The sequence below is a fragment of the Rhamphochromis longiceps genome, linkage group LG8, assembly GCF_057381845.1.
Source record: "Rhamphochromis longiceps isolate RC_006_pf linkage group LG8, R_longiceps_female_GT1.1, whole genome shotgun sequence".
In the NCBI taxonomy this organism is placed as follows: domain Eukaryota; kingdom Metazoa; phylum Chordata; class Actinopteri; order Cichliformes; family Cichlidae; genus Rhamphochromis; species Rhamphochromis longiceps.
Window position 1 is genome coordinate 28,155,377 of NC_140564.1, and position 24,718 is coordinate 28,180,094.

The following is a 24,718-nucleotide window of genomic DNA, read 5'->3' on the forward strand; positions in this document are numbered from 1 at the left end:
ATTATTCTGATGCTACAGAGAAGAAGCATGGGCTATGTAAGAACATCTTCTGCACCCTATTCCAGTTAGATAGGTGTTTAATGCTTGTTTGATGAAAATATTTTTTAAAATCAAACTTATTTTAAATTTAAATTGAATCAGTGTAATATTATGGCTCTAAAAGCACATCTTTATTTCATTTCCAACACTGCTGTGGTAATTCTCAAATTCAGTAGGGCAGTGTGGTACTCTGCATATGCATTTTTAATTAATCCTGGTCATAATCCATCAAACATTAGTGCATTATAAATAAAGAAATGGCTTATTCTTGCTTCTTTTCTTTTATTGCCTCTAACCCCCCCCCCCCCCCCTCTCCCTCGTGCCTCCGTGACCTCCATCACTCTCTGTCTCTCCCTCTGGAGAGGCTGCAAACAAGCGAAAGACGTGAATGAGGGTTAGTGCAGGAGATAAACCGTCTTTAATGGTAACTGGAAGATCCCAATCACGAGGCAAACATTGCTCTTATCTCAGAGAGCAGTGTGCCTCCACCGAGCGTTTCCGTGCGCATGTACATGTATGTGTGCAGACAGCAGTACAAATGAAGCGCCGGACGATTGATAGAAAGCTTGCTGACGCGCAGCAGATCTTAGCTGAACTGTTGTGTTCACGTGTGAAAAAGAGAACGAATGTGAAAACAACAGTGGCTGAACATAGAAGCAACATCAGGGTTGTTGATGGAAACGCTTTCTTGGTATAATCTCTGGAGACAGATGAGACCAGAGTGAGAACAGCAGAGCAGGAAGGGCAGAAGTGAGACACACAGCTGCTGGAGGAATTGATGAGAATGGACTGTACCTGAGAAAACCACTGCTGTTGGAAGCTTTGGGCCACTTTGACTGTGTTATTGGGAGAGTGATTGAGTGACGCTATGGGTGATTAAACAAGTACTCAGGCACAAGGCTGGACAAGGTTATGTCTATGTCAGTGTGTATATCATATAAAAGGACTGTTAAAGCCATGCAATTATCCCATTCAGGATTGTTTGGCTTTACAAATAGATATAAAAAAGAGACTAATCAAAAATACCCTCAAATTGCTGTCATGCGCTTAGACCATCTGTGCTTTACCAACGTCCTGCTAGTAATAAAATAAAGTACACTGCGAAAAAGAACGTGAATCTTGCATAGGCTAAATGCAACATGCAAACAAATAATAAAAGGACCTTTATAAGGATCTAGAGTCCATATGAGTAGCTGAGTACTTAAAAAATCTAAATACCATTTTAACTGAAGACCGAGTGCCCTGCTATATACTTTCAAGAGTTTGTGGATGTTAGTTTTAAGTACGCATGCCTTTTTCTTGAGGTTTTGTGTCCATTGTATAATTTCTTCATATATATCAGCACCTCTCTTAATGCAAAACCGTGGCGCTCGTGTTGTTTATATGTCGGTACGCACTCCTCCTTATTCCTCAAGTCGGCCTTTCTTTCCGCCAGCAGAGTATTTCAGCAGAACAGACCCCCATATTAATGAGGTTATGGCAGAGGTCCCCAGTGCTGGGCGCTGCTTTAAATATTGACACCATGTGACTTGACCTTGTGTCCTCTGGCAACCAATCAATGCTGAAAACTCTGCGTGAGCATTATAATTCAACATGTAGGTGTGTGCGTGGAAGAGTTAAGCAAGTGGCTGACTTTTAGAGAGACCAGGATCAGCACTGACAAATGCCACATGACGGAAACTTCATCTATACAATATCCAATTGCCACACGCAGATATTCACACATTCTGGCTCGCGTGCTGCTTTCTTTGTTCCTAAAAAAAATCATTTAATAGCCTTATCACCAGATTACAATTGAACTTAGGAAGGATGAAGATTATATCCAATACAATTAAGAATTTTTGATCCTATTAGGCAGATAAGTCTCCTGCACACAATGCTTCAGCAAATCAATAGATCTATAAATACACAGAATAGCACCACAGCTTCCTGTCACGTGACCAAAACCTCAGGGGTGATTACCTGGCACTCCACCAGTCTTTTTGCTGCCAATTAACCTAGAAACTTAATTAAGAGAGTTAATTATTAATCGGCCCTCAAGAGGCATTTTTGTTTGTCAATTGGTTCTTGGCTGGGTTGGTGGAGTGTGGCCTCTGCTTCCGAGAATAGTAAACTTTTGCTTCTTACTCTAATTAGATTGAAAGACAAAAGTAAATAAATAAGTCTTAAAGGGTTTTACAAAGGCAGAAGGGAATATAGTAGTTGTTTGTTTCAGTTATAATAATTTGAAAATAGCATTCCAGAGAGGATACGTTTTTTTCTGAAAGATCAGGCAAATGGTTAATAACTTTAAGAATGACATTTCAAATTACAACTGCATCAGTAAATGAGCAGAGAAATCTGTGAATCCAAAGGAAAAGGCAGAAAACTAAGAGTAAATGACTGTAATCTTCAACCACAGATCTCCAGGAGAAACCTCTGTACGGGCACAAACGGGGGTATGGATATGTCTAATCAAGACTCCCTCACCACAAAATATGAAACAAATAAATACATAAAAAATGGTACAAAAGACATCGCAGTCGCAGCGTGACGAGTTCGTGTTGATTGACTTTTCATCTCTATGATCTTCTGCATAATAGGTGCTTTGCTCTTCAAATCTGGCATTTCACAATCAGGAAAGAAAAGAATAAATAGAAAATGAGATTAGCGTTTGACAGCTAGCTTGATAGAATGTCACTTCACTCTTTGCAATAATGATTCATCTTTGTAAAATGTGGGTGCGCCTTCAGAAATGGGACGGTAATATTGTATATCCGTGTTTTTGGCAAATCAAGAATGTGCCGGAAGCTAGATGTAGACAGATATGTGCAGATTTTTAAACACTGCATGTACGTATTTCCTAAAAACTCAACCCTCACCCAGACGCCCCTCTTCACACTTCACACTGGGCTCTCCTGCATTCCCTTTGTTCGTCTTGTCTTACTTTAATCCATACATAGATGAAATACCACTAAGCATCCACATTTTTTCTCTTTTAAGCAGATATCATTTCATGTTAGCTCTGAACAAATTAAAACAAGTTCAGTACAATGTTTTTCAATGTCTGGGGGAAAAGCGAGAAGAGATGACAAGCATGCCAACTGGATGAAGATGAAGGAAAAGCTGGTGGAAAAAACTGCCTTTTCTTCACACACCAACAAATATTTAGAGGAAGCCACAAACATCATTGTGCCTAAGATTAGTTATTGAGTTATTAAATAAATTATATCCAAACTTAAGACCAGATAAAGTGTGTCAGTTTACTGTCCTGTTGGGAAAGTGCCATCTGTCTCCAGCTACAGTGACCACCACCCAATGAGAGGTTCATACGACAGCTGCCCTAAATTAACAGCGGTGGTAATTATGAAAATTGTTTTTATTTGTTTCTGTAATGAGTACATATATAACAGACACAAGAGTAGGATCCAAGTCATGGTTTGTGTGTGCTCTGCCTTTTTACTGTCATTAAACAGCAATTTATCGCACGAAATGTGAAAAAACCCTGTTGAAAATCAGACAAATTGAAGATTCCTTTTGTTCCCGTCTCCATGTGCCAAAACAAATGTGAATGCATGTAGAACAGGAGGTGGGTCAAAGTGTGCATGTGGAAAATGAAATTGCATGAGGAATAAAGCACAGCAGCAAATAATAAGACCTTGAGATTCAAATTTGCCCATTCGCTCACTGTCATTTTCATTTCCCATTTCCCCAGTGTGTTGTTTTCTTTGACACATCCCACATATCCTTGCTCCTTCCACTGTCGCTCTTTCCAATTGTCACACACAATTGTTCTAGCGAGTCACATCAGATCTAAATAAATAGTTTTTATTTAGCGGGTCCGTGGCACTCTCTACTTAATCTGTATGCGTTTCTTTTATATGCTTGGATTTCTGTGCTTTAAGGCCCTGTGAATAAAAGACATCAAATAAAAGCAAAACAACAAAACAGAAAATCCAAAGCTACTTCACTGGATTAAATGAAAGTATCCTTTCATGTAACAATAACAATAAGAAAAAGAAGAATTAGTATGCAGACTTGACCAGCGTGAGACATAACTGAATTTTTCAATATACAGGTCAAATAAATCCACATGTATTATTAAGCTGATTGGTTGAACGCATTGTTATCCTTGTTTATTTGCTAATGTTCGGCTAACCTTTATCCGTGCTAAGGAGAAAGAGTTGCAGTACCTTAGGTCAGTACTTGAATCCCATCATGTTAGGGATGGGCACGCATTGAATACAGTCAGCCAGGCAGCATCTCTCTCTGGATGACCTTAATGGATTTCTGGCTATAACTAGAAATGTCCATTTTCTATCTCTCTGGCATTCTCAGCCACAGCCCCTAGATACAATAGATTGTACCTTTCTCTCTCCTCCCTTGCACGCACTCACTTCTTGTTTTCTATGGCTGAGCAGAGTGAGTGAGTCTCAAGTGCAAGTGAGACAACAGGAGAAGAAGACACTGTTTTATTTTGCACAATATCCAGCATTTGTTCATGCGTGTGTGTCACTGTGCTGCTGGCTGGTATGGCTGCTTCTCTACTGTAGAAGCACATCCATACTGTACTGTATGGATGTGCAAGGCCATCACGTTATACGAATAATTACACTGAATCTCCAAATTAAACAGGAAGTAGCCTCACTTTATCATGTTTATATAGTTTACAAAGTATTTTTACTATTGTAGTCTTTTAAGTTCTGATATAAATAGTTCTTAATTCAAGAATGTTTCAGTATCCTTTACCAATTTCATCCTTTGTACAAGTATGCAGGCTTTTGTTTGTCGTATATTTGCAACATAATATGTTCTGGCCTTCGCGACTATTTCACAGCTTTGATGAATGCATAGAAAAGGAAACTGGCTTTTTCAGACATTATAGGGCGGAAATTGTAAGATAAAATGATCTTAAAATAGTATTAGTTTGAGTATACTGTCTCCTTTGGACACTTATCCCTCTGCGTCATCCTAAAGAATAGAAGAAGCTATCCTCTGTGGACCTCTAAAGAATCTATTTATTTCCAGTAGCTTAAATGAGAAGTCCCAGTTACCTGTGATGTAGTGGATGTGTTAGGAATTAAGAAGAAACTGAGAAACATTTAACCAAGAAAACATTTCTTATATGATCCAGTGCATCTTTAAATGGAATGTCCTTAAAAATATATAGTTGATCTCAAAGAGTATTGATCTCTTTTCAGAGACATTACACATGCGGTGGAGCATTTCAGAGCTATAAACAAGTATCTTTGATTTTCTGTCAATGTTGCTTTCACGTGTCGCTTTCTGTGATGGATATTTCAAGCACACGGTAAACACACTATAAGCATATAATCATCCTATTAGAATAATGACACACATCAGTCCATCATGATCCCCTGAATAAATAAGTAATTAGGCTGTCAAAGCTAATAATTATCCACTGCAACTGCTTTTGTTTGTATGCTACCCTTTTGAATATACAAGCTGTTGAAGTATGCCCTGTTGCTGTTAAGTGAACTCGTTAAGAAAAGTAAAGTGACATCAAACTGTTATATGAGGTTGAAGACCTTTCTGTTAGCTGTAAATGTAACATGAGGGGGGAGATCATTATAAGTGAGCGGTCACACATCGTGCTTCGTTTCGTTTTTTAGTCAAATCTGATCTTTGCATCACGTGACACAGCATCAACAACACACACACTTTCAGATCTGGTTTCTAATTAATTGCAGTGTTTAGTAGAGAAAAATGTTGGTGTCATTACCAGCTCATAATAAATTTATGATGCTTTATAATTTATTATGATTTACTTTTATGATAAGATAGGCTGTAATTACAGTGTCCTTGCAGTGTGTGAATGAGGTTTTATAATGCTAGTGTTTAACTAGCAATTAAAGTCGAATGTTATTGGAGCTAACCTTGGTGAAGGTATGATGTTATTATGGGAACGCTCTAAAAAAGAGTGCACTGCAGCCACCTACAATCAAAGATGATAGTTTCTCCAGTTATCCGCTGCCATCTCTTCATCTTTTCCCCCTCTCTCGCTAACCTGTTTTCATTCTTCCATCCCTTCTGTTCTCTCTGCCTTCCTCCATCTCCAACCCACTTTATGCCAAGTCCTCCCCTTTTTCTCATGTCCCTCTATCCGTCTCCCTGCCACTCCTCCAACTAATCATTTCTCCTGAGTGGGGCTAATTAAAGGGGATCTGACGGAGTGTGCTGACCACAGGAACATCAATCAATCTCTGTCCAACACAGCGAGCCCCCGCTGACTCCCCCAACCTGCTGCCAACGTGCACAACTCTGCAAAGGTTAATTGTATTCATTATATAAGGGACAGAGTGAAAGAGGGAGAAAGAGAGGGAGAGAAAGTGAAAGAATACTAACTAAAGTCACCCTGAAGGTTCTGGCTCTAGGGTGAATTCTCTCTAGGCCTCAGTGAGGTTAAACTTCGAGCAACGACACCACCTGTCAGATATTTCTCGCTCGATATCTGCTTCTTCTTCTCCAAACCACTGAGCGAGCTCACTTTTTTTGTAACAGTCTTCCTTTGCTGGCATCCCATTATCTATTCACCTCCTCTCCCTTCCATTTATGCATAGCATATATACGTAATTGTATTCATTTAGTTGATGGAACATATGAAAGGAGTCACACATCATTAATAGAGCCTACTGATTAGTTGATTAAGCCTTAACAGACTTTGGGCTAAAACTCATTTAGTCCTTCGGGCCCAAGTGGCGCTGCTGGTAATGAGGTTTGATACCACTTCATTTTTTTGTTATAGATATTAAAAGCCTTCCAGCACATCCAGCCATTTGTTGTTACGGCACTATATCAATTTCAAAAGCACTACATTTAAAGAACAGAGTCGGCTTTCTGGACCTTTTCAAGCTATCGGGATAATTCAAAGAGCAAACTAGACAGTGAGTGGTTAGTGAAACTTCAAAAAGTGAGACACAAACTGGAAATGAAGAACTTTCATCTTCAAAGTAAAAACTGCATCTTTTGAATTGTGTTGGTTGTAGTTGCAAGGCGCTGCTTTTATTTTGAAGGGGTAAGTTTTCCATTTGCAGTTTAGGTTGCACTGCAAACTCAGTTTCATGTTTCGTTCCATGCAGACCTCTAGCTATCGCAACAATCTGCCATCAACCAACACAAACAAGCGCCATATACCGCATGCTTGGGACGGCCAGCAACCTGCAGCAGTCGCTCCCCAACCAGTCGCAGAATACATAGTCTTTCCTAGCAAACGATCGTTACCAGGGGGTCATTGACCAGTTTCTAATCAATGACCCCCTGTTACTTTGACACAGCAATCACTCACAATCAGTGGAGAAATGCACATTTTTATATTGTGACTAATGATTACCAAGTGGTTGCTGACAGATCTCTACTCTGTCCGATGGAGGACTTAAGAAGATTCCTTGTCCAACAGGATAATGGCATCCTCGTTTTTTGAAATTCACATGCAGAGATTTGAATGCAGAGTTTTTTTATCCAACTAGCAGAAACCAGAATCCTGAGCACAGCACCATGCTCTTCTAGATATGCGCACTATGAATTAATTCTTCCTTTTCATGTGGAACAGCAAATCAACAGCTATCTGCTTATTTGTTGTCTTGCATGTTAAAGGTGGTGTGAAATTAAGTTTTCTGACACATACATGAGAGACTGGTGACATAGAAAAAGCTGATTTGAAAAAGGAAAACTGTTGCAGATTCTACTTTCCAAAGCATGCGACTCAGTCGTTTAATGAGAATGAGTGATGGTGTTCTCGACCACCATGTTTAAAACACCAAATTAGAAACTTAGTTCAGAGAGATTACACTGACGGCACACTAAAGTTGCTCTAGCAGCTCCTTCTTGGGTGTTCGTTTTTCCTCACTATGTGAATATTTGATCAGTGTAGATCAAGTAAAATTGTTCTGAATGACCCTAAAGCAAAATAGATGCTCGTTTCTACTTTAAAGTCTGATTGTCAGCATGATCAAAATCACCAAATTTAAAAAATATATTCTAGCCTACTTCTATGTGGAAACTTTTTAAATATATTTATGTGCGTGTAATGCAGGAGGGTATGTTTTTGGTTAGCTTGCTTTAAAAACACTATTAGAAAATAGATATTTCTTTTTTGCATTTTTAGTCAACTACAGAAGAGACCAGATGAATGCTTTTCAGATATTTAGGTACCATTAGGCATATGTAACAGAGCATTTTTAGGGGAATAATTATTTTGATGGCCTCTAAAATACAACTGCTTTGTTTGCAGTTATAGTTTTGCTTCTGCGAGCATCCAACTTCACTGCAAACAGCTTGTTGAATGCACTTCTGAACTATGAAATTGCTCTTTTTTTAACAAATAGTCTCACTTATGTTCTCGCCAAACACTGATTCATGACAAAAAAGCCCTGTGTAAACAAAAGGTTAAATCACAAAAAAACTTTTCAAACAAACTGCATGTGGTTACTATAGAAACCAGTACATACAATTACTAAAGGTTACTCTCAAACAATCTGCCTGGCAGTGCTCTAAGCATTTCTGAGCACATATCATGCAGGAATGTGACAGCTTTGCTGTCACACATGCTCCTAGTGGGAACTGTTTCACCTCCTACAAGTATGTATTTTGACAAGAGTGTGCTGTGCTAGAGTGACTTTCAAATTAAACATGTGCAACTGGCTGTAGGCTAACTTGCAACTTCTGCATGTTGTGCTGCTATGTAACATGCCATTAGAGACTGTCCGTGCAACCACTTTAACAGCCGGCCGCTCCTTGTAGCTCCCTCAGTGCAGTCATTTCTTTTAGTTATTGGAAGGTTTTAGGACGTTGACACCTGCCGTTTTGAGGTGTGCCTGATCTCTAAAATGAATTGCCCTAATCCATTTCGTATCCTGGTGCTATTGAAGTTTTCTCTCACAGACGTAGCCAGGTGTTTTCCAGATATTGAAAAGACACAAGCACACAATCAAGTATCACTTTGCAAGTAATGAAAAGGGTTTTTTTTGGCTGCTCCCTTATTTTCCCAAGGGGCTGCCATGGTAGATGGATCCCCAAATTTGATTTGGCACAGTTTTTTATTTTATGCCAGTTGCCCTTCCTATCTGAACCTTCTCATTTGTCTGGCAGAAAGAGTACACTGTCTTCTCATCTTTTGAGGGTGGATTTGTGTCTCCTCCTAGTCTCAAACTGGGGATGCCCACCACTATACCACATATTCACCTATTAGCTTTCAGGTAATCAACTTGGTAAACAATTGATACCCTAACAAATCAATTTAAAAGCTTTTTGTTCTACAGAACACAATTAGAAGTTCAATGTGCTTGAAACTTTTTAAAAGCAAAGGTCTATACCTGCGTTGAATAAATAGAAAGTCATTGTTTTCTCTTTATGGCTTCATCAAACTGCCCATTCTCACTCCCAGCTTGTCATAAATCAATGCTTTCAAAGGACCTTTTGGCTTTATATTTAAACGCATTGGTTAAGCGGCATTTTTCAGCCTGCAGGGTTAATGTTAGGATGTGATCTAACTTGTAAATGAATTTGAAAATAAAAAATTAGTACACAAACCATCATCTCCTCACTAGCCTTTTCTGAACGAACTTCCAGATGCGTACTTTGTTCCTCATTAAAAGAGGAGCATTATCTGTTGGCTTCAGAAATTACAGCAGGTGGTGAGTCAAGGCACTGATGCCAAAAGAGACACTAGCGGAGTCTGACAGAATGACAGCATTTCACACTATTTAAGTCATTTTTAGGTGTGTCTTTGCAGTCTAATTGCAACAAAACAGGGACTGTTTTAATGCAGTCCTTTCTCAAGCCAAAACCTTAGACACCTTAGCAAGACAGTGCTAAGTGTACACTTCTATCCTTGCAAAAAGTACATGTCACTCTGCCGCCACCTGGCACTGAGGCAGTACTGCTATCACAGCTGGACACCGAAGTCAAGGTCATCGTGAGAATGTCAGCTGCTGAAGACATGAGGCTTCAACCTTTGTCCCAGGGGGGTGTTCTGTTTGTCTCTGTGTGTGTGTGTATGTGTATGTGTGTGTATGTTTGCATAAAAGACATTTTAATGCAGGTGTTTGCTGTCTGAGCTTAGTGCCTGTGTCTAAGTAAGTGTGTGAGGGATGGCTTCACTGTGATGGCTGGGTTAGCCTCTCAAGTATCATTATCGGTGGAATAAACAACAGCTAAGCTGCGATGTCCTCAATGCCCTTGTTCTTCTATTAGATAGTCTTAAGTTTGTGTATTTAATGTGTGTGCGCACTCAAATGCTTTTCAGCTTGTTCGTGCCTATAAATTAAAAAACTTCTTTGAATTCTACTTTTGTCTTAATTAGTTTTTTTTTTAGTTTATTAAGAGTTAAAAGTATTTAAATCTTTTTCTCGTGTGTTTCTGTGCTTGTTAAAAGGTACCTAATCCCTTCACTGGACCGCTCCCATGCTGGCTTTTACCGCTGCATTGTGAGAAATCGGGTGGGAGCCCTTCTGCAGAGGCGCACAGAAGTACAAGTGGCCTGTAAGTATTAACACAGGACGCAGCTGAAGCACAGATCCAACGAATGAATAAACGGCTGTCTAATAGACACATGCTGATTTAAGCGAGAGAAAGCGTGTGCGCTTAACTGCAGCAGTTTAGTACACAGTAGGCCCACGCTATCTTTGGGTGCCTTTGTATCAAGGACTGACTAGGGAGGGACAGATGCTGGCAGGGTAAAAGATCTACCTGCATCTCATTCAGAGTGTTATCATCCCAGACAGCTGTTCCACTCAGCATTCTCATTAGATTGATATTGTTGCCATGGTTCTTTTTAACTTTGCTTCATTTCAATATGACCGCTGCTTTTTTCATTCTCTCTCCTTTGTCAACAACATCTGTTGTTTCTTTGGCAAAAATAGAGCTCCCGTGCACAGTGTTTCTGCAAATTTTCACATTCGTTTTCAGGCCACTCAGCTCCCTCGTCTTGTTAACGAGCTATTAGACGTGCCACTGAGGTGTCTGGAGTGTTGTCACATCAAATCCACCCCCCCTTCCCATATACACAACTTGTCCATTATCGTGCTTTACTAGGGTATGCCTGGTTCACTTGCTTCCCTGTGTTCCAGCCGCATTTGAATGGAAGTAACGTACAGCTGTACCTGTCGATGCACTCAACCAGCCACTAAAGAGAAAGAAATGGGAGGGTGATAGGAAATTGAGTCCCACGGGTCGACTTTTCTCGTATTCGGCAAACACACTGTTGCCGAAGCCTCTCCTCCAGGAGACAGACTTTTTGTGGCGTCCATCACTGGTTCTGTTTGTTGTTTCGGCTTCCTCCCTCTCTTGACTTTGTCATCTGGCCACCACTGCTTTCTATTTATTTCTTGGCCTCCACCCTGCTGTTATTTCAGTTCCTATTTATTCCAAACACTTCCCATTTCCATAATTCTCTTCTTCCCTCTCAGTTGCTCATGAAGTGGTATGGATGGTGACGCAGAGTAAAAAAGGAGAATTAAGGACACCTGCAAAAGGAATGGATGAGCTGGACAAGGGAGGGAGAGGGAGAAGAAGAAAGAAGGAAGGATAGATGGAGAGATTTCTTCTAGAAACTATTCTATTGAGGCAGCACAATTAGAATTGCAGAGACACACCTCAGAGAAAGGGAAACATGCCGAGGCATTAGAGATTAGGGAAGAAGGGGAGGAGGACATCACATCACTGAAACTGCAGATCAAAGTCGGGGGATTTGCACACTTCCCAGATTTTCATTTAAGCTAAGCACCACAGCTGCAGCGTAAAGCCAGATTACCTTTTTTTATTCTCTTGAAAGAGAGTGAGGAAAAATAAGTCTGCCATCGATTCACAACCACCGCAGCATCCTCGGTTCAGACTCCCTCACCTTCATCCCTGAATGTTCCCGAGATATTATCTCCAAAATGTGTGTCATAATTGGGTTTTCAATGTAACATTTTATTTATTTCTGCCTATTGTTCCCCTTTAAATCACGGAGGCAAATATATGATCTTTGGAGAAAAATAATGCTGTGACTGTGTTTCAGACTGTGCTGGAGGAGGAAAACATAAAGTCTACTTGTTACTGTTGTCCTGTAAAGGTTTACAATCAGCATCTGCTAATGTAACAGCATAGGGGAATTTCACAACCCACAACAGATGAATTTACAGCTAGTTGATAAATTCCCATTAGAAATCGGGAGTGGAAAGGGGGGGGGGAGGTGGTAATATTAGTCCAGCGTTTTGTCAGCTTTTAAGATATAATGAGGCAAGGGATGAATAAAAATACTCTAACAAATGAAATATATTACGAGATAATAGAGAAGCGGCATAGCTGGTCATCTACTATGTTGCGCAATGCACAAATTTAGTGGGTGATCAAGATTGATTGCCTTTGATGCATCCACACAGGAGGATACGGGATATGAATATTAGTCAATTTAGCGTCCCTCGATGTCCCTCTGTGAGTCGTTACGTGCCGGTTCCTTCTAGCCTTGCTTGATGTACCATGGAAACCATGGCAACAACACTTTGCTGTCCATCAAATAGCTATAGTGTGAAATTTCACAATAGACAGCAGATGACAAAAGCTCTGTGGTTACCAAAAGTCAAAGAAGAAGAAAGCAAGAGTAATTTGTTCCTGCGACTGTCAGTCTCACTCTCTTGTTCTCTCTTGCTTCCCTTGTTTTTGTCTGTGTATTGTGTGTTTTCCTTTAGTTATGGGAAGTTTTGAGGAAGGCGAACGTACCCAGTCAGTCTCTCAGGGAGAGGGTGCTGTGATTCCAGCACCACGCATTCGCAGCTTCCCTCAGCCACAAGTCACCTGGTTCAGAGATGGGCGCAAGATTCCACCCAGCAGCCGCATGTGAGTTTTCTTCTCTTGTTGTTTTTCTGTTTTTTTGTTCGTTGGGCCTTTTGTGTCTTATTTGGCTTTTCTGTTTGACTCTAGAAATATTTTTTGGGTTTGTTTTTTTTTTTCCTTTTTTTTTCCTTTGTCCCTGAAGGTGTTTGAGGGCTTTAGTTTGAGAGCAGCTGTTCCTACCTGTTGTTTGTTTTTCATCTTGCTAGATTTTGTGCTGAAGGACAGCTTGAATTTCTTCTACAGAACAAGGGCTGAAGACAAAACGGTTTCAGCACTCTGTGTGCAATGGGATATCTCTCGTCTTACACATTTTTTTTCAATTTTGTAAGAAAACCCTTTTCTATTTCCTTATCTATGTCTTTTTCTTAATGTTGCCCATTGTCTGTCTTTATTTTGTTGTTTTTGCTTGCCAACCAACAGCAAAATCATGGTCTGACAGGGCTATGGAGCACTGGGCCTCCTGACAGCCTATTTGTATTGCTGTCTCATTCTGGTCACTTAAAAAGGTAGAATGCAAATATGAAGGTAGATTTTTTTAAAGTGCTTTCTTCACTTTAACGTGCTATGTGGCCCAAGAAAGAAGCAGATACAAACTTTGTTATTTTATTACTAATTGAAAATGTACTGCATCTGTACACTGTCAGCACAACCTGACAACTACATTTCCCAAAATGCAACTTGACTGTTTGGTTTGGGCATTTGCATGTATTATGTTAGTTTTGCCTAAAATATCTGAGTTACTTTAGAATATTTGTCCATAAATATACTTGCCTATACTTGTGCTCCAAGAACATTTGACAGATTAATTAAGATTATGTTCCCCGTGATGCTACACAGGCTACACCTCCACACGGTAGGGTTTTAACTTTATCTTTCAGTGACTGACATTGTACTGAGGTTACTCACATCTTTGTGGGGGGGATATTTGTGTGTACCAGCGTGTGCGTTAAAAAGTCACTTATCCCGTCTCATCACATCTGCATTTCTTCACAGTGGGAGGTGACCTTGCCCTTAGTTAGAGTGAATCTTTCTTATCATCTTCTCATCATCAGTAATCATCCCCTGACCTAGAATCACAATGAGACAAATGCCCAGGCGTACTGAGAAGATGAAGGTTGCTGGCCACCGGTAGCCTGCTCTGTCTGTGTTTTTAAAGAATAGTTTTTTTAATAAGAAGGATCTACAAAATAAGTTGAACTTCTTATTTCTCTCAAGCTGATGCGGTTGTGTTCTCTGACATCGTTACAGCTGGTTCCTTATTTCTCAGGTTTTTTGTAACCTGGTGTGCGCTGTGCAGATAGAACAAAATGGACAAGCTGAAGGCATGAGCGAGCCCGTCTTTACGAGCATCTCTATAATCCATCAGTGTGGGAGTATAGGAATTCCCAGATGGCATTGAACTGTGTTGGAAGATTGGTGCTTCAGCTAGAAATGATGAGACGTTCTGTGGAAAGTTATTGAAAAACAGCATTGTATTTGTCTTTGAATTATGTACTTCCTCTTTCTGTGGCGCAGACTGTAGTTTTCTCAGCAGTATGCTGTTCTTTTAGAAGATCTTCAGCAAATCAGTGAACCTCATGCACGACTATAAAAGGTTATGCTTCTCTGTTGACGTCACAAGTGGTATGTGCAGTGACCAGTGTGTCAGGCATAATAGCGGCTTCATTTGCCGTTCTGTCGCTGTCTCCCTCCTCTATCTCGCTCCCTTCTTTTGTCTCCATTATGGGCCACCCGCTGTGTGTACTTTGCTGCTCTTCATCCTCACTTCCTACCCCGCAGCTCTGAGAATGCTAATATCACATGCACTACCAAGGTCACAGTGTGCAAATGAGCACTGTTGATAACAGGCAGCCTTTTTTATTGAAAATCATTTAATTGAATTTGATTCATGCCACTAGCGTTTACTCTGTAGAGGCATCAAAGTCTCGCTAGTGGAGGAGAGAATGAGGGAGTGCGACTGAGTGAGTCGCACCAAACCACAAGTGTTGCCGTCATGAAGGCTCTATCTCTCTAAATCTGTCACATCGTTATGCATTTCTTCAGACGTTCTCTTGTTGTAAGACCACCTGGAAGATCTCGGTGTGCCATGTGTTACAAGAGTTATATAGTGGAACAAGCTAAAGTGGAATGGCGGTGAAGGAGAACGAGGACTGACAAAAACATGCCATGGATTAGAACCAGGGTGACCATTTCCCCAAATTGTCTCCTGCTCTTGCTAGCCATCCTAAGGTGTCATAAGTTTAATTTACAGGCTCCTCATTTACAGGGGTCTGTCTTGCTGCTTGTCTGCGCCCCTACAAAAGAGAAAAGAGCAAAAACAATCAGATCGCTCAAAAAATGTCGAGGCTCTCATCCAACCAATCTAATACCTAATATAATTCACACTCGCTCTGGAGGCTGCTGTACGACCAATTTCTTTTCTTTCTTTTTTTTGCATTGTGCTTTCATTTAGTTGAAATTCTGGGAGTTTCCTCAAACTGTATCGTGTAGTTCGAGAGTTCTTGTGTGATATTTTTTGTACGTGGTAGAAAGGTGAGAGAAGCTGAGAAATCACTCAAGGATGACACTTGTTGATTGCAAGGACTCTTGTGAGGTGCTCTAGGTCTCAGGTTGGGTACACATATAAAAATACACATCTCAGGAGAACAAGTACATACCTCAAAATGTTTGTATTTATAGCTGTATAAATCTTTATCTGGCTGCAGAATTGAATCCATGATTCAAATGCAAATCTTTCGAATACATAGGGAGGATGTCTGGAGAATAGAGAGTAATCCTCTATATACAGGATTACTGAATATAAGATTCAGTAATATAGATTATAGGCAAGATTCAGATATCTAAGTATTGATTAATCAAAAAACTGGTGGAGCATACAGCTGCTGTACAGAACATGGTGCAAAGTGTGTACTAAATTTCCACTTACTAAGCTGTTTGGCTCCTAGGCATCAATTTTCAATAAGTGATGTTGAATGTTTTTAGACCACTTTTCTCAGTACACACAACACCCACATCATCACATGCTTAGCTATGAAGCTTACAGAACTTGCAGTTCAGTCCTCAGGTCTTTATACCTCACTGTTCACAATAAGGAATTGCTCAGATTGGATCATGTCCTCACCTCATCTTGTTGTCCCGTCCTGATTCGCCTCATGTTTCCTATTTTGGCTTAAACTGCGGATGTCTGTGGCATTTTTATGTCCTTTGGCCACCCACAGCTGGGAACTGAATTTACTCTTCAGAAAGAGTAAATATGATCTAGTGGATGTGTGCAGAGAGGAATGGATTTTGGGTGCAAATCAAGTTCATTTCAAAAAAAAAAAAAAAAGAGAGAGAGAGAGAGAGAAAGAAAAGGCTAGCTCACCGTCAGCATTCGATATTGGAATGCTGCTGACAGCATAAAATGCCCCCTTCAGTTTATCAGGGACTAGGGCAGTGACTGTTCAAAACATGCCTGTTCAAAATAGCCTGATTGCTTGGCTTCCAGTCTTGCTATTTGCAGCTTTCTCAAGATCATAGACCAAGCGTTCACCCAAACTCCTTCAGAGTCGGCACTGGCTTTGTAGATTAGCAAATATTAATATTCACACTTTAAGAGGCTGACGTCTCATTAGGTATGACCAGCACTGTTCAAAGAGAGAATTAACCCTGGGTATAATATGGCTGTAACGAATAGAACGTGTTTACTTTCTTACGCGGGGTCAATGATGAAATATTTAGGAAATCCATTTGAAGGAGCTGAAAGATGCTTCTTTGAATAACTGAAATCGTATTGAGTGGTTTGTTTTAATACCAGAGCGTACCATGTCCATTCAAAACATGTAAAACAAATAATAGAATTACAATCCTGGATCCCGTTCTGGCTGATCTGGCACCGATTATTTCAGAATAATTGCATGATTATTTCAAAATGTGGTTTGAGTAAAGCACACTTCAGCACTCCAAATTCTGATTGTGATTACTGGTTTGACAGTCATTTCACAACTCTGGTTCTGTATAAAACCTCTCAAAGACATTTTTGGGATTCTTATACAACTTGACGGTCCCGACTGTCCATTACGGGTCAAATTCGAATTTGTTATATATTTTGGTTTATGCCATCTAAAGATGGTAATGGGGAAATATGTGATACCAGCTGAACATCATTATGTTAGTAGTATGAACACACCACCCAGGCCTTGAATGTGTAAACTTAATGAATGCTGCATTTTTGCTTCCCTGCTGCCAATATTCCCCTTGGCAAGGCTGCGTCTTACTGTGGCACAGTGACTGCTCACTTTCTGCAATGTGACTCGTGCAGCTGCAGAGACTCCTTTGCTCTCTAACAGTACGCCCATAAGCTCACGGAATCACTTATTGATGCGTTTGTCTCTTACAGTCTTTGCTGTGCTCATGTTGTGTACTGCCCAGGTTCAAAGCACATGTCCTTGTTTGACTGTAAGCTGAAATGTGCAACCAGACATTGATCTAGCTTTGCTTTAATGAATCAGTTCAGTCAGGGTCTTTTTGTTACAATATATGAAACAGGATGCAAGGAGAAAAAGAACTTTCTAATGGCTGACATTCTTCTCTCGGTGAATGGAAATGTAGTCGAGAGGATCTTCTCCATTCAGCTGCTGTGATTTGTTATGCTATTTTGGAGACTTAATGTCGTGTGTAATCAGAGCCTCTTTTAGTTAAATGCATTTGCCAGGAATTGTGTGGCTCCTGGCTGAAAGGTGAGTCTGTCGTTAGATATAGCGCTGGATTCTGTCCTCACTTTTTCACATCTGACAACAACTCACTACCCACTACCTGTTGTTTTTCTCCCAGAAACTTTCTATTGACATTTTGGCATGGATTTACACCGAAACAACCTTGTAGAGGTGTCTGTTAAGACAGAACACAGAGGAGCCTGACCTGGAGGAGTCAGTGGGAGGACATCGTTGAGACACATACACACACACGGCAGTTCGCTTGAGTAATTTGCTGTAGCTACTGATCAATTAATGGGCCCTGCCTGGGATGCTCAGGTCCTGTCAGCGTGCTATGGATTCTCCATTAGTCACGAGGACCAGTGAATAGCCATGCCCTTCCTTTGCATTTGCCTACAACTGCCCAGCATTAGTCATGAACCTGACAATCTTCAGGTCAAGAGAGAATAGACGACAAGGAGAAGCAAGAATAACATAAAAAAAAATTACAATTTACATAGATTCCTAAATGAATGAATGGATGTATCTAGTCCTACAAGAAATGACTTACTATTCTTAAATATTTCTTGGTCCTCACTACTTGCAAGAGACCAAGAAATCTACTTTTTTTTCTTCCTTTGTCCAAAATTGACTGTTCATCAACTAGATTATTAGAAGTTTGAACAACAGCTGAAGCTATTGTGTGTTTAATTAAGACAAGATATATTTTAAGATAATATCCATCTGTTGTCTTTCTCTGAAGTTGGGTTGCAGTGGTAGCAGGCTATGTAGGGTATTCTAGATGTCCTTCTTCCCAATAATACTCTGTAGTTCCTCCTGGAGGACCACAAGGTGTCCAGTCCCAGGCCAGTGGAGGTATATAATCTCTCAAGCTCTACCCTAGGGTCTCCTTCCACTAACAATTTCCATTTCTGGAAAACCTCCAAATGGAGGTGAGGCATCTTAATGAGATACCCAAACAGCCTCATCTGGCTTCATTTTACATGCAGGAGCAGTGGCTCTACTCTGAGATCCTCCTGGATGTCTGAACTCCTCACCCTATCTCTATGTCTAAGCCTAGCCACCCTAGAGGGAAAACTAATTTTAGACAACTGTATTCACGACCTTACTCTTTTGGTCATTACCCATATTTCGGATTGAGACGTAGATTGATCGGTAAATCGAAAGCTTCACCTTTTTGCTCAGCACTCTGCTCACCATGACAGTTCAATGCAATGTCCGCATAACTGCTGATGCCGCACCAATCTGTCAGTCCAGCTAACACTCCGCATTTCCATCATTCATGAATAAGAGCCCAAGATACAAGGAAGCCTCGAGCCTCCCTCCCCAATCCACAGGGAGCATTCCAACATTTTCCATCAGAGAACCAGGGCCTAAGACTTGGAGGTGCATGAGCAAGGTCATGCTTCAATGAAGCCAAAATTATATCTACCTAATGATTAATCCTGAAAGTGTACACTTAAAAACTTTTTTAAAAAGTTTCCTTGTATTCCTTTCAGTTCTGTGCTGTATGTTGACGTCTGTTTATACAAGGACAGTGAAAGTAGAAAAAGAAACTCCAGGGAAATCAAAAGATCTGTGAAGCAGCAATCAAGAGGTTTTTATTGTTGTTTTGGGCTCTTGCCAATATTGGTAGATCTCTAGGTTCCACTGAGCCAGACTTTCTTCCTTTATTTATTTATTTATTTTTAATAAGTCTTTAGCTCTCCAAGCCTTCTAAAGATCTTTCAACATTTTTCTTCAGACATTGGCTGTTTTTTCACTGATTTTCAGTCCTTGTTACCATTTTCAGATGATTTTTTAGTTAACTTATTAAGCCATTTAACAGTGACCTATACAGTAAATCATTCAGGCATAAAATAGGCCAACTCAAACGATCAACGAATGTTGTACCTTAGCAAAGAACCAGTTTTAAATTGTATCTATAGGGTCCTGTTGCAAAAACACATCATTTATTGCCATTGTGTTAGTTAGCTTTGTTCAAATCTTCGTCACTTTGTACGCAGGAGGTTATGAAAGAGGTACAAGAGTGAGTGTCTCCAGTGTTCTGTAAAGCATGGTGGAGACTGTCATGATTTGGGGCTGCCTTTCAGTCAGTGGTGTTGAGGATCTTGTCAAAATTGATGTTATGAAGTTATGAGTTATGAAGGCAGCAAAGTCCAGATTTTCATCCACCGTGTAGTACCACATGGAAAGCATCCGATTGGCAACAGTTTCATTTTGTTATCATTCATTTTCAGCAGGGTTGGGGTGATTCCAAACAGTAAAAGCATGCCTGGGTAGAAAAACACACAGTGGAATACTAAAAGTGTTGGATTGGATGTCACAACATTATTAAGGTAGTATAGGATCGTCTCAACAGCGAAGGGAACAAAAGGCAGCTAACATCCAAAGAAGAGCTTTAGACTTCCTTCAAGCCCGGAGAACTATTTTTGAAGAAAAAAATCAAGAAAGCTACCTTAGAGAGTTCAGGCTCTGTTTAAGAATAAAAGTGGTCATTTATTTTACGTTTTGTTGCCTTACATACTCTTTTTCCATTTGTGTTTGCACCTGTTTCAATAAATCACGGCATCTGCTTCCCATTTTCCACTGATGCATTAGCTCTTGCATATCTGTAAAGTCACAATTACCGTTGAATGATATGTACAAGGTTTTTCTAGTGACATATTGTATGCTGATATCCAGACAACGTTTTTAAGGAAAGCCTTGCTTAGTTCAGCAATAGTATGACAAACCATATGCTGCACATATTACAGCAGCATAGCTCCATATAAGAGTGCTTGACCTGACACTTAAAATTTTAATGGCAATAGCAGTGCATTATGAAATGAAAAATATGACAAAAAAGCCTCAAATTGAAAAGCTAAAATCATGTAAAAAGCAAGAATTGTAGCACACTAGCCTTTTAAAAAATTACAGCATTTGGTCTCATTAGTTTCCAAACTCTTGTGGTGTTGGTCAAAGATGTGATGCAATACAGATGTAAACATGCCCATGCATGTTTGAATTGTGTGGCTGGCATCAAACTCAAAATGAGCACATTTTTCCCCCCAAAAAATATGTAGAATTTCCCAGCTTTAACATTTGATATATTGTACTGTTTTCAATTAAATATAAAGTTTCAGTGATTTGAAAACCATTGCAATGTGTTGCAGCATCCCAGTGTTTTAACAATGGGTCACAGTAGAGCGATCCAATCTAGCTAAACCACGCTGTGAATGGGATCGAGAGTCGCCACGGAGACTCACAATAAGAAATGATTGATTATTAAAAACACTTTCCTATTGAACGACTAATGAATTAATTATTTTTAATCTTAATGCAGGTTGATTTTTATGTAAGAATTCAGTTGATGGTTGAAGAATTTAGGGGTGTCCTGTTATGGTAAGACAATCGAGTTACTCCGCTAATGAAGGCTTGTCTTAAATGGCTTTGAGTTCATTTAGATGTCACTATTTGAGCATTATTGGGGACATCCTTATATTGGTTTGAACACTCAATGAACCACAAGTGAAAGGGAAGCAGAAAGCGAACAGTAAGGCACAAACCTTCAGTCCATACACCCAGTGAGAAAACAAGTGCCTGTTTTCATGACCAACACTCCCTCACCTCCTCTCATTTCTCTCACTTCTTCATCCCTCCATCCCCAGGAGCTGTGGCTTTTTCATCACAACTCTGTTGAGCGGTAGGGCTTGTAGCCTGTTGCTTGCTTTCACTCTAGCTTTCTTTTTCCTTCATCTGTCTACTGCCTGTGGTTTGACTTATACCTTAGCCAGCGATGTGAGCCATTTGATCCTGCTGACCCCCCTCTCTCTCTCTCCTGGGGGAAGCCATCAGCCAACTGGGGCCATTTGTCTGCATGTAATGGAGGTCTGAGGCTGTGGAGCGAGGTTAGGCCCCTCACGGCCCAGTGGAGAAGGACAGCCACGACAGATGCCAAAACACTAGAGAGTGTGTGTGTTTGTATGTGATAGAGCAGGACCAGCACTGTCAGACTGTGTCAGTGCTGGATTAACAAAATAAGATATGTATACAAGCTGACAAAGTCGGTGGTTGAACTCTCTGGAGATGCACTGTGAAGCCACTATTCCAGCGCTGGGACCACATGTTTTTAACTAAAGGGAGCAACCGTGATCATTGTATATTTAATTTTGCTGTAATATAATTTATTTTTAATAATGGAAATTAGAGACGGGAAGCAGCTAGTGGCAAATAAAACATTTATAGTTATATCTATTTCAATCAAACATAAATCCTCATCATCATTATTGATGAAAGTGCTACAGAATCATTATAAGGCTGGCATTCATTGAAAAAGCGCCCTTGATTCTTTACATAAAAAATTGATCCACAAGAAAGTAATTGCATATGGGAGTAATACTGCTTATTGCTGCAAGCAAAATTAGGGTTGCGTAAAAGCTGCACAGTTGGCCAAGATGTTTCTGGGCAGCTGTCCTGCCTACCAGGCTCTCTTGTAGACCATGGCTTTTTCTGAAGAATAATAATGGAAAAGGAAATTGGGTTGGAATAAAAAAGAGAAAGCATTCTAAGATGTGGGAATAAACATTAAAACTAGACAGAGACAGAGGCATGTTCACACATATCTGATTTGTCCAAATTTCTCAGCCTTGTGGCTTGATAAATCCCTGCACCGTGCCGGATACGTGCTAAGCCATCGTTATAAGCAAGCCTCCGACAGCTGCTCACAACACCGCTGAGAGATGGGGATTTGAATAAGAGTGACCAAAATCAGACAGACAACGATAAAAGAGAAAAAAATAATGAACATGTTAAAGCGGAACTTCAAGAAGCATGTAAAACATTAACTGCTCTTTTAAGCGAAATTCTTATCTTTCCCTTCTTGCTCCCTTGATATACATGCAAAGCCATTCAGGATAATTGGCTTACTTTTAATTTCTTCCAGCGTCATGTGGTCTTTGATCCCTGAGGCCCAGCACACACTGGGAGTGGTTAGATGTGCTGAACAAGCTGTGTAACCAAGTTTTGTGTGACCCCCACTGCACCAGCCCTGATTACAGGCTGGGGGGAGTGAATGCTCAGCATGGGAGCACATTAAAATCAACTAGCAGGGGGAAAATGCCTCCTGCTCCTAGAAACTGATGAAATCTGGTTTTGCTCTGGATAATATTAGTTTGAACTCAGTTTGGCAGGTGCTTTGACATGCTCCTGAATGATCTTTGAGGGAAACTAAAGAACTTCAAAGATCACCTGATACGTTGCATTATCACAGAGAGAATGGGCTGCGTCGTCGAGGTCATTGGAAAGCTGTGGTTAGCAGTGCTAGCTTGTATATTTTGGTCTTTCATAAGTGGCAGGTAAAGAAGTTAAGCCCTGGATTGTGTCCCCGTTTTGGAAAGGTCCTGGGAAGCCACCCGGGATTCATTCGGTGCTTTGGACACTTCCGTTCTACCCGCATCCCTGAAGAGATCCATAATTCATGGCTGTGTGTCCAGGATGTCACCGCTCCAGCGAGCTAGCATTAAATATTTACCTCAGATCATAAGCCACAGCCATTGAGGCCTGCTTGTCCCTTTAGGAAGAGTGTTTTCAGTCTCAGCATGCATGAAGAATCCCAGATGAGCCCAGCGACTGGAGCTGCTTTAAGATGTTTGAAAATCAATCAGCTCCAAGATGCATCTCATAAGTCATCACGCTCTAAATGCTAACAGCACAGGTACCTCTATGCCACATGCACAGCATATTGCTCTCTCTGCTGTGTCAGATGGTTTTCCTGCCTCTGTGAAGCTTTTTCTTTTCTTTTTTTATGGGCATGCACAGTTCTATATATTTTCTGTATTTGCTTGTGAGCACCATACTGTTGGCATCTTTTTTTGCTTGCTTTCTCATCAGCTCTCTTGCTCTCTTGCTCCCCCTGATCATGCACAGCAGGTATTCCGATCCCCTACTATGAGATGAAGGTGGGGATGGAGGAAAAAGTGGAAGGAGAAGTGGAGTGGGTTTGATTGGAGGAGGAGAAAAAGAGGAAATCATCAGCTGTGAAACAGAAATGTGTCTGAAACTTACACGACAGGGGTCGTAGTTTTGTTTTTTGTTTTTACACTTGTTTTTTATAACAAACAGCAAAAATTACACTATTTCTAGAATACATGATCAATGACTTGGGGAATAGTTTTTGTTTTTGTTTTTTATTGATAACTGAGATTACAGTTAGAGGACAGTTTTAGCACTGCTAATAGCCTGAAAAGTTTGAAGAGGACTCCAAAAGGACTATTTTCCGAAAGTGTTACTTGTTTGTTCTTTGGGCTTTTTTGTAACAAATATACCGATTTTTATGTGTATTGTGTTTTCAGCTCAAACTTTAGAATTTATAGCTTATTTGTAGTTTAGAAGTTTATCTATAAACAGCACAAGAACTACTTCTGGTGGGATGGAAAGAGAAAAAGAGAGATGAGGAATAGAAAAGTAAGTAGATGGATACATGAAATCAGAGTAAATGCGATATCTGGAGGAAGGCACCTAGTTGGAAATCTGTGTCAAGACTGAAGACGGGCACACATCACAGGAGGGTGGGGGTGGGCTCTCTCACTGGTGGCTATAGTGACGAAGAAAGGGAGGACTTGATAAAGCCAACATGACACCAGGTATTAGCGCCTATAGGCCTCCTGCTGAAAAATGGATCAGTGTTTATTTATTCAGGCATTACTAAAACAGGCAATAAGAAAGATGCTGTTGATCCCCACCAAAAGCAGTTTGCTGCCAAAATGCTGGCCACATGAAGCAGAGTGGTATAAATAGCTAATTAAAAGCTTTGGGTTATTAAAAGCAAGGCTATCATATTTGTGAAGCGACTGCACAGAAGTTAAGACAGGAGAGAATGTCAATATTTCCGCTTTGCTCAGTCAGCGCTTACACATTGTTTACACATTGTAAATCGATATACCTAATGCTGCTTGAACAGTGTAATTAAAATGTTAAAATGTTTAATGCCTTCCTCAGCCACGAGATAAGGTGTGGACACAAAAGCAAACGTCAGACATGTTTAGTTTTAATTAGGCAGAGGGAGACGGCCTGAAAGTTTCTCTGTTTTTCTGTTTATAGAAGCTTTCTATGAACGGCTCACTTTTTTCTTATGTATATATCAAAGTTTTATTCCTCCTCCTCATTGAATGAGCAGAGTGATTTTATATCTC

The 24,718-nt window shown here is 40.3% G+C and overlaps 1 protein-coding gene across 8 annotated transcripts in view; it reads left to right on the top strand.

Annotated features, from left to right (window-relative positions):
• Positions 1 to 24,718, top strand: part of sdk2b (sidekick cell adhesion molecule 2b) — a 293,816-nt gene that overhangs the window by 217,692 nt on the left and 51,406 nt on the right. For all 8 annotated transcript variants that reach the window (XM_085416873.1, XM_085416876.1, XM_085416874.1 and 5 more), the window contains exons 3-4: positions 10,412 to 10,518; positions 12,708 to 12,855. In XM_085416873.1, coding sequence (XP_085272999.1) covers positions 10,412 to 10,518; positions 12,708 to 12,855 — 255 coding nt within the window. The remainder of the gene's footprint in view (positions 1 to 10,411; positions 10,519 to 12,707; positions 12,856 to 24,718) is intronic.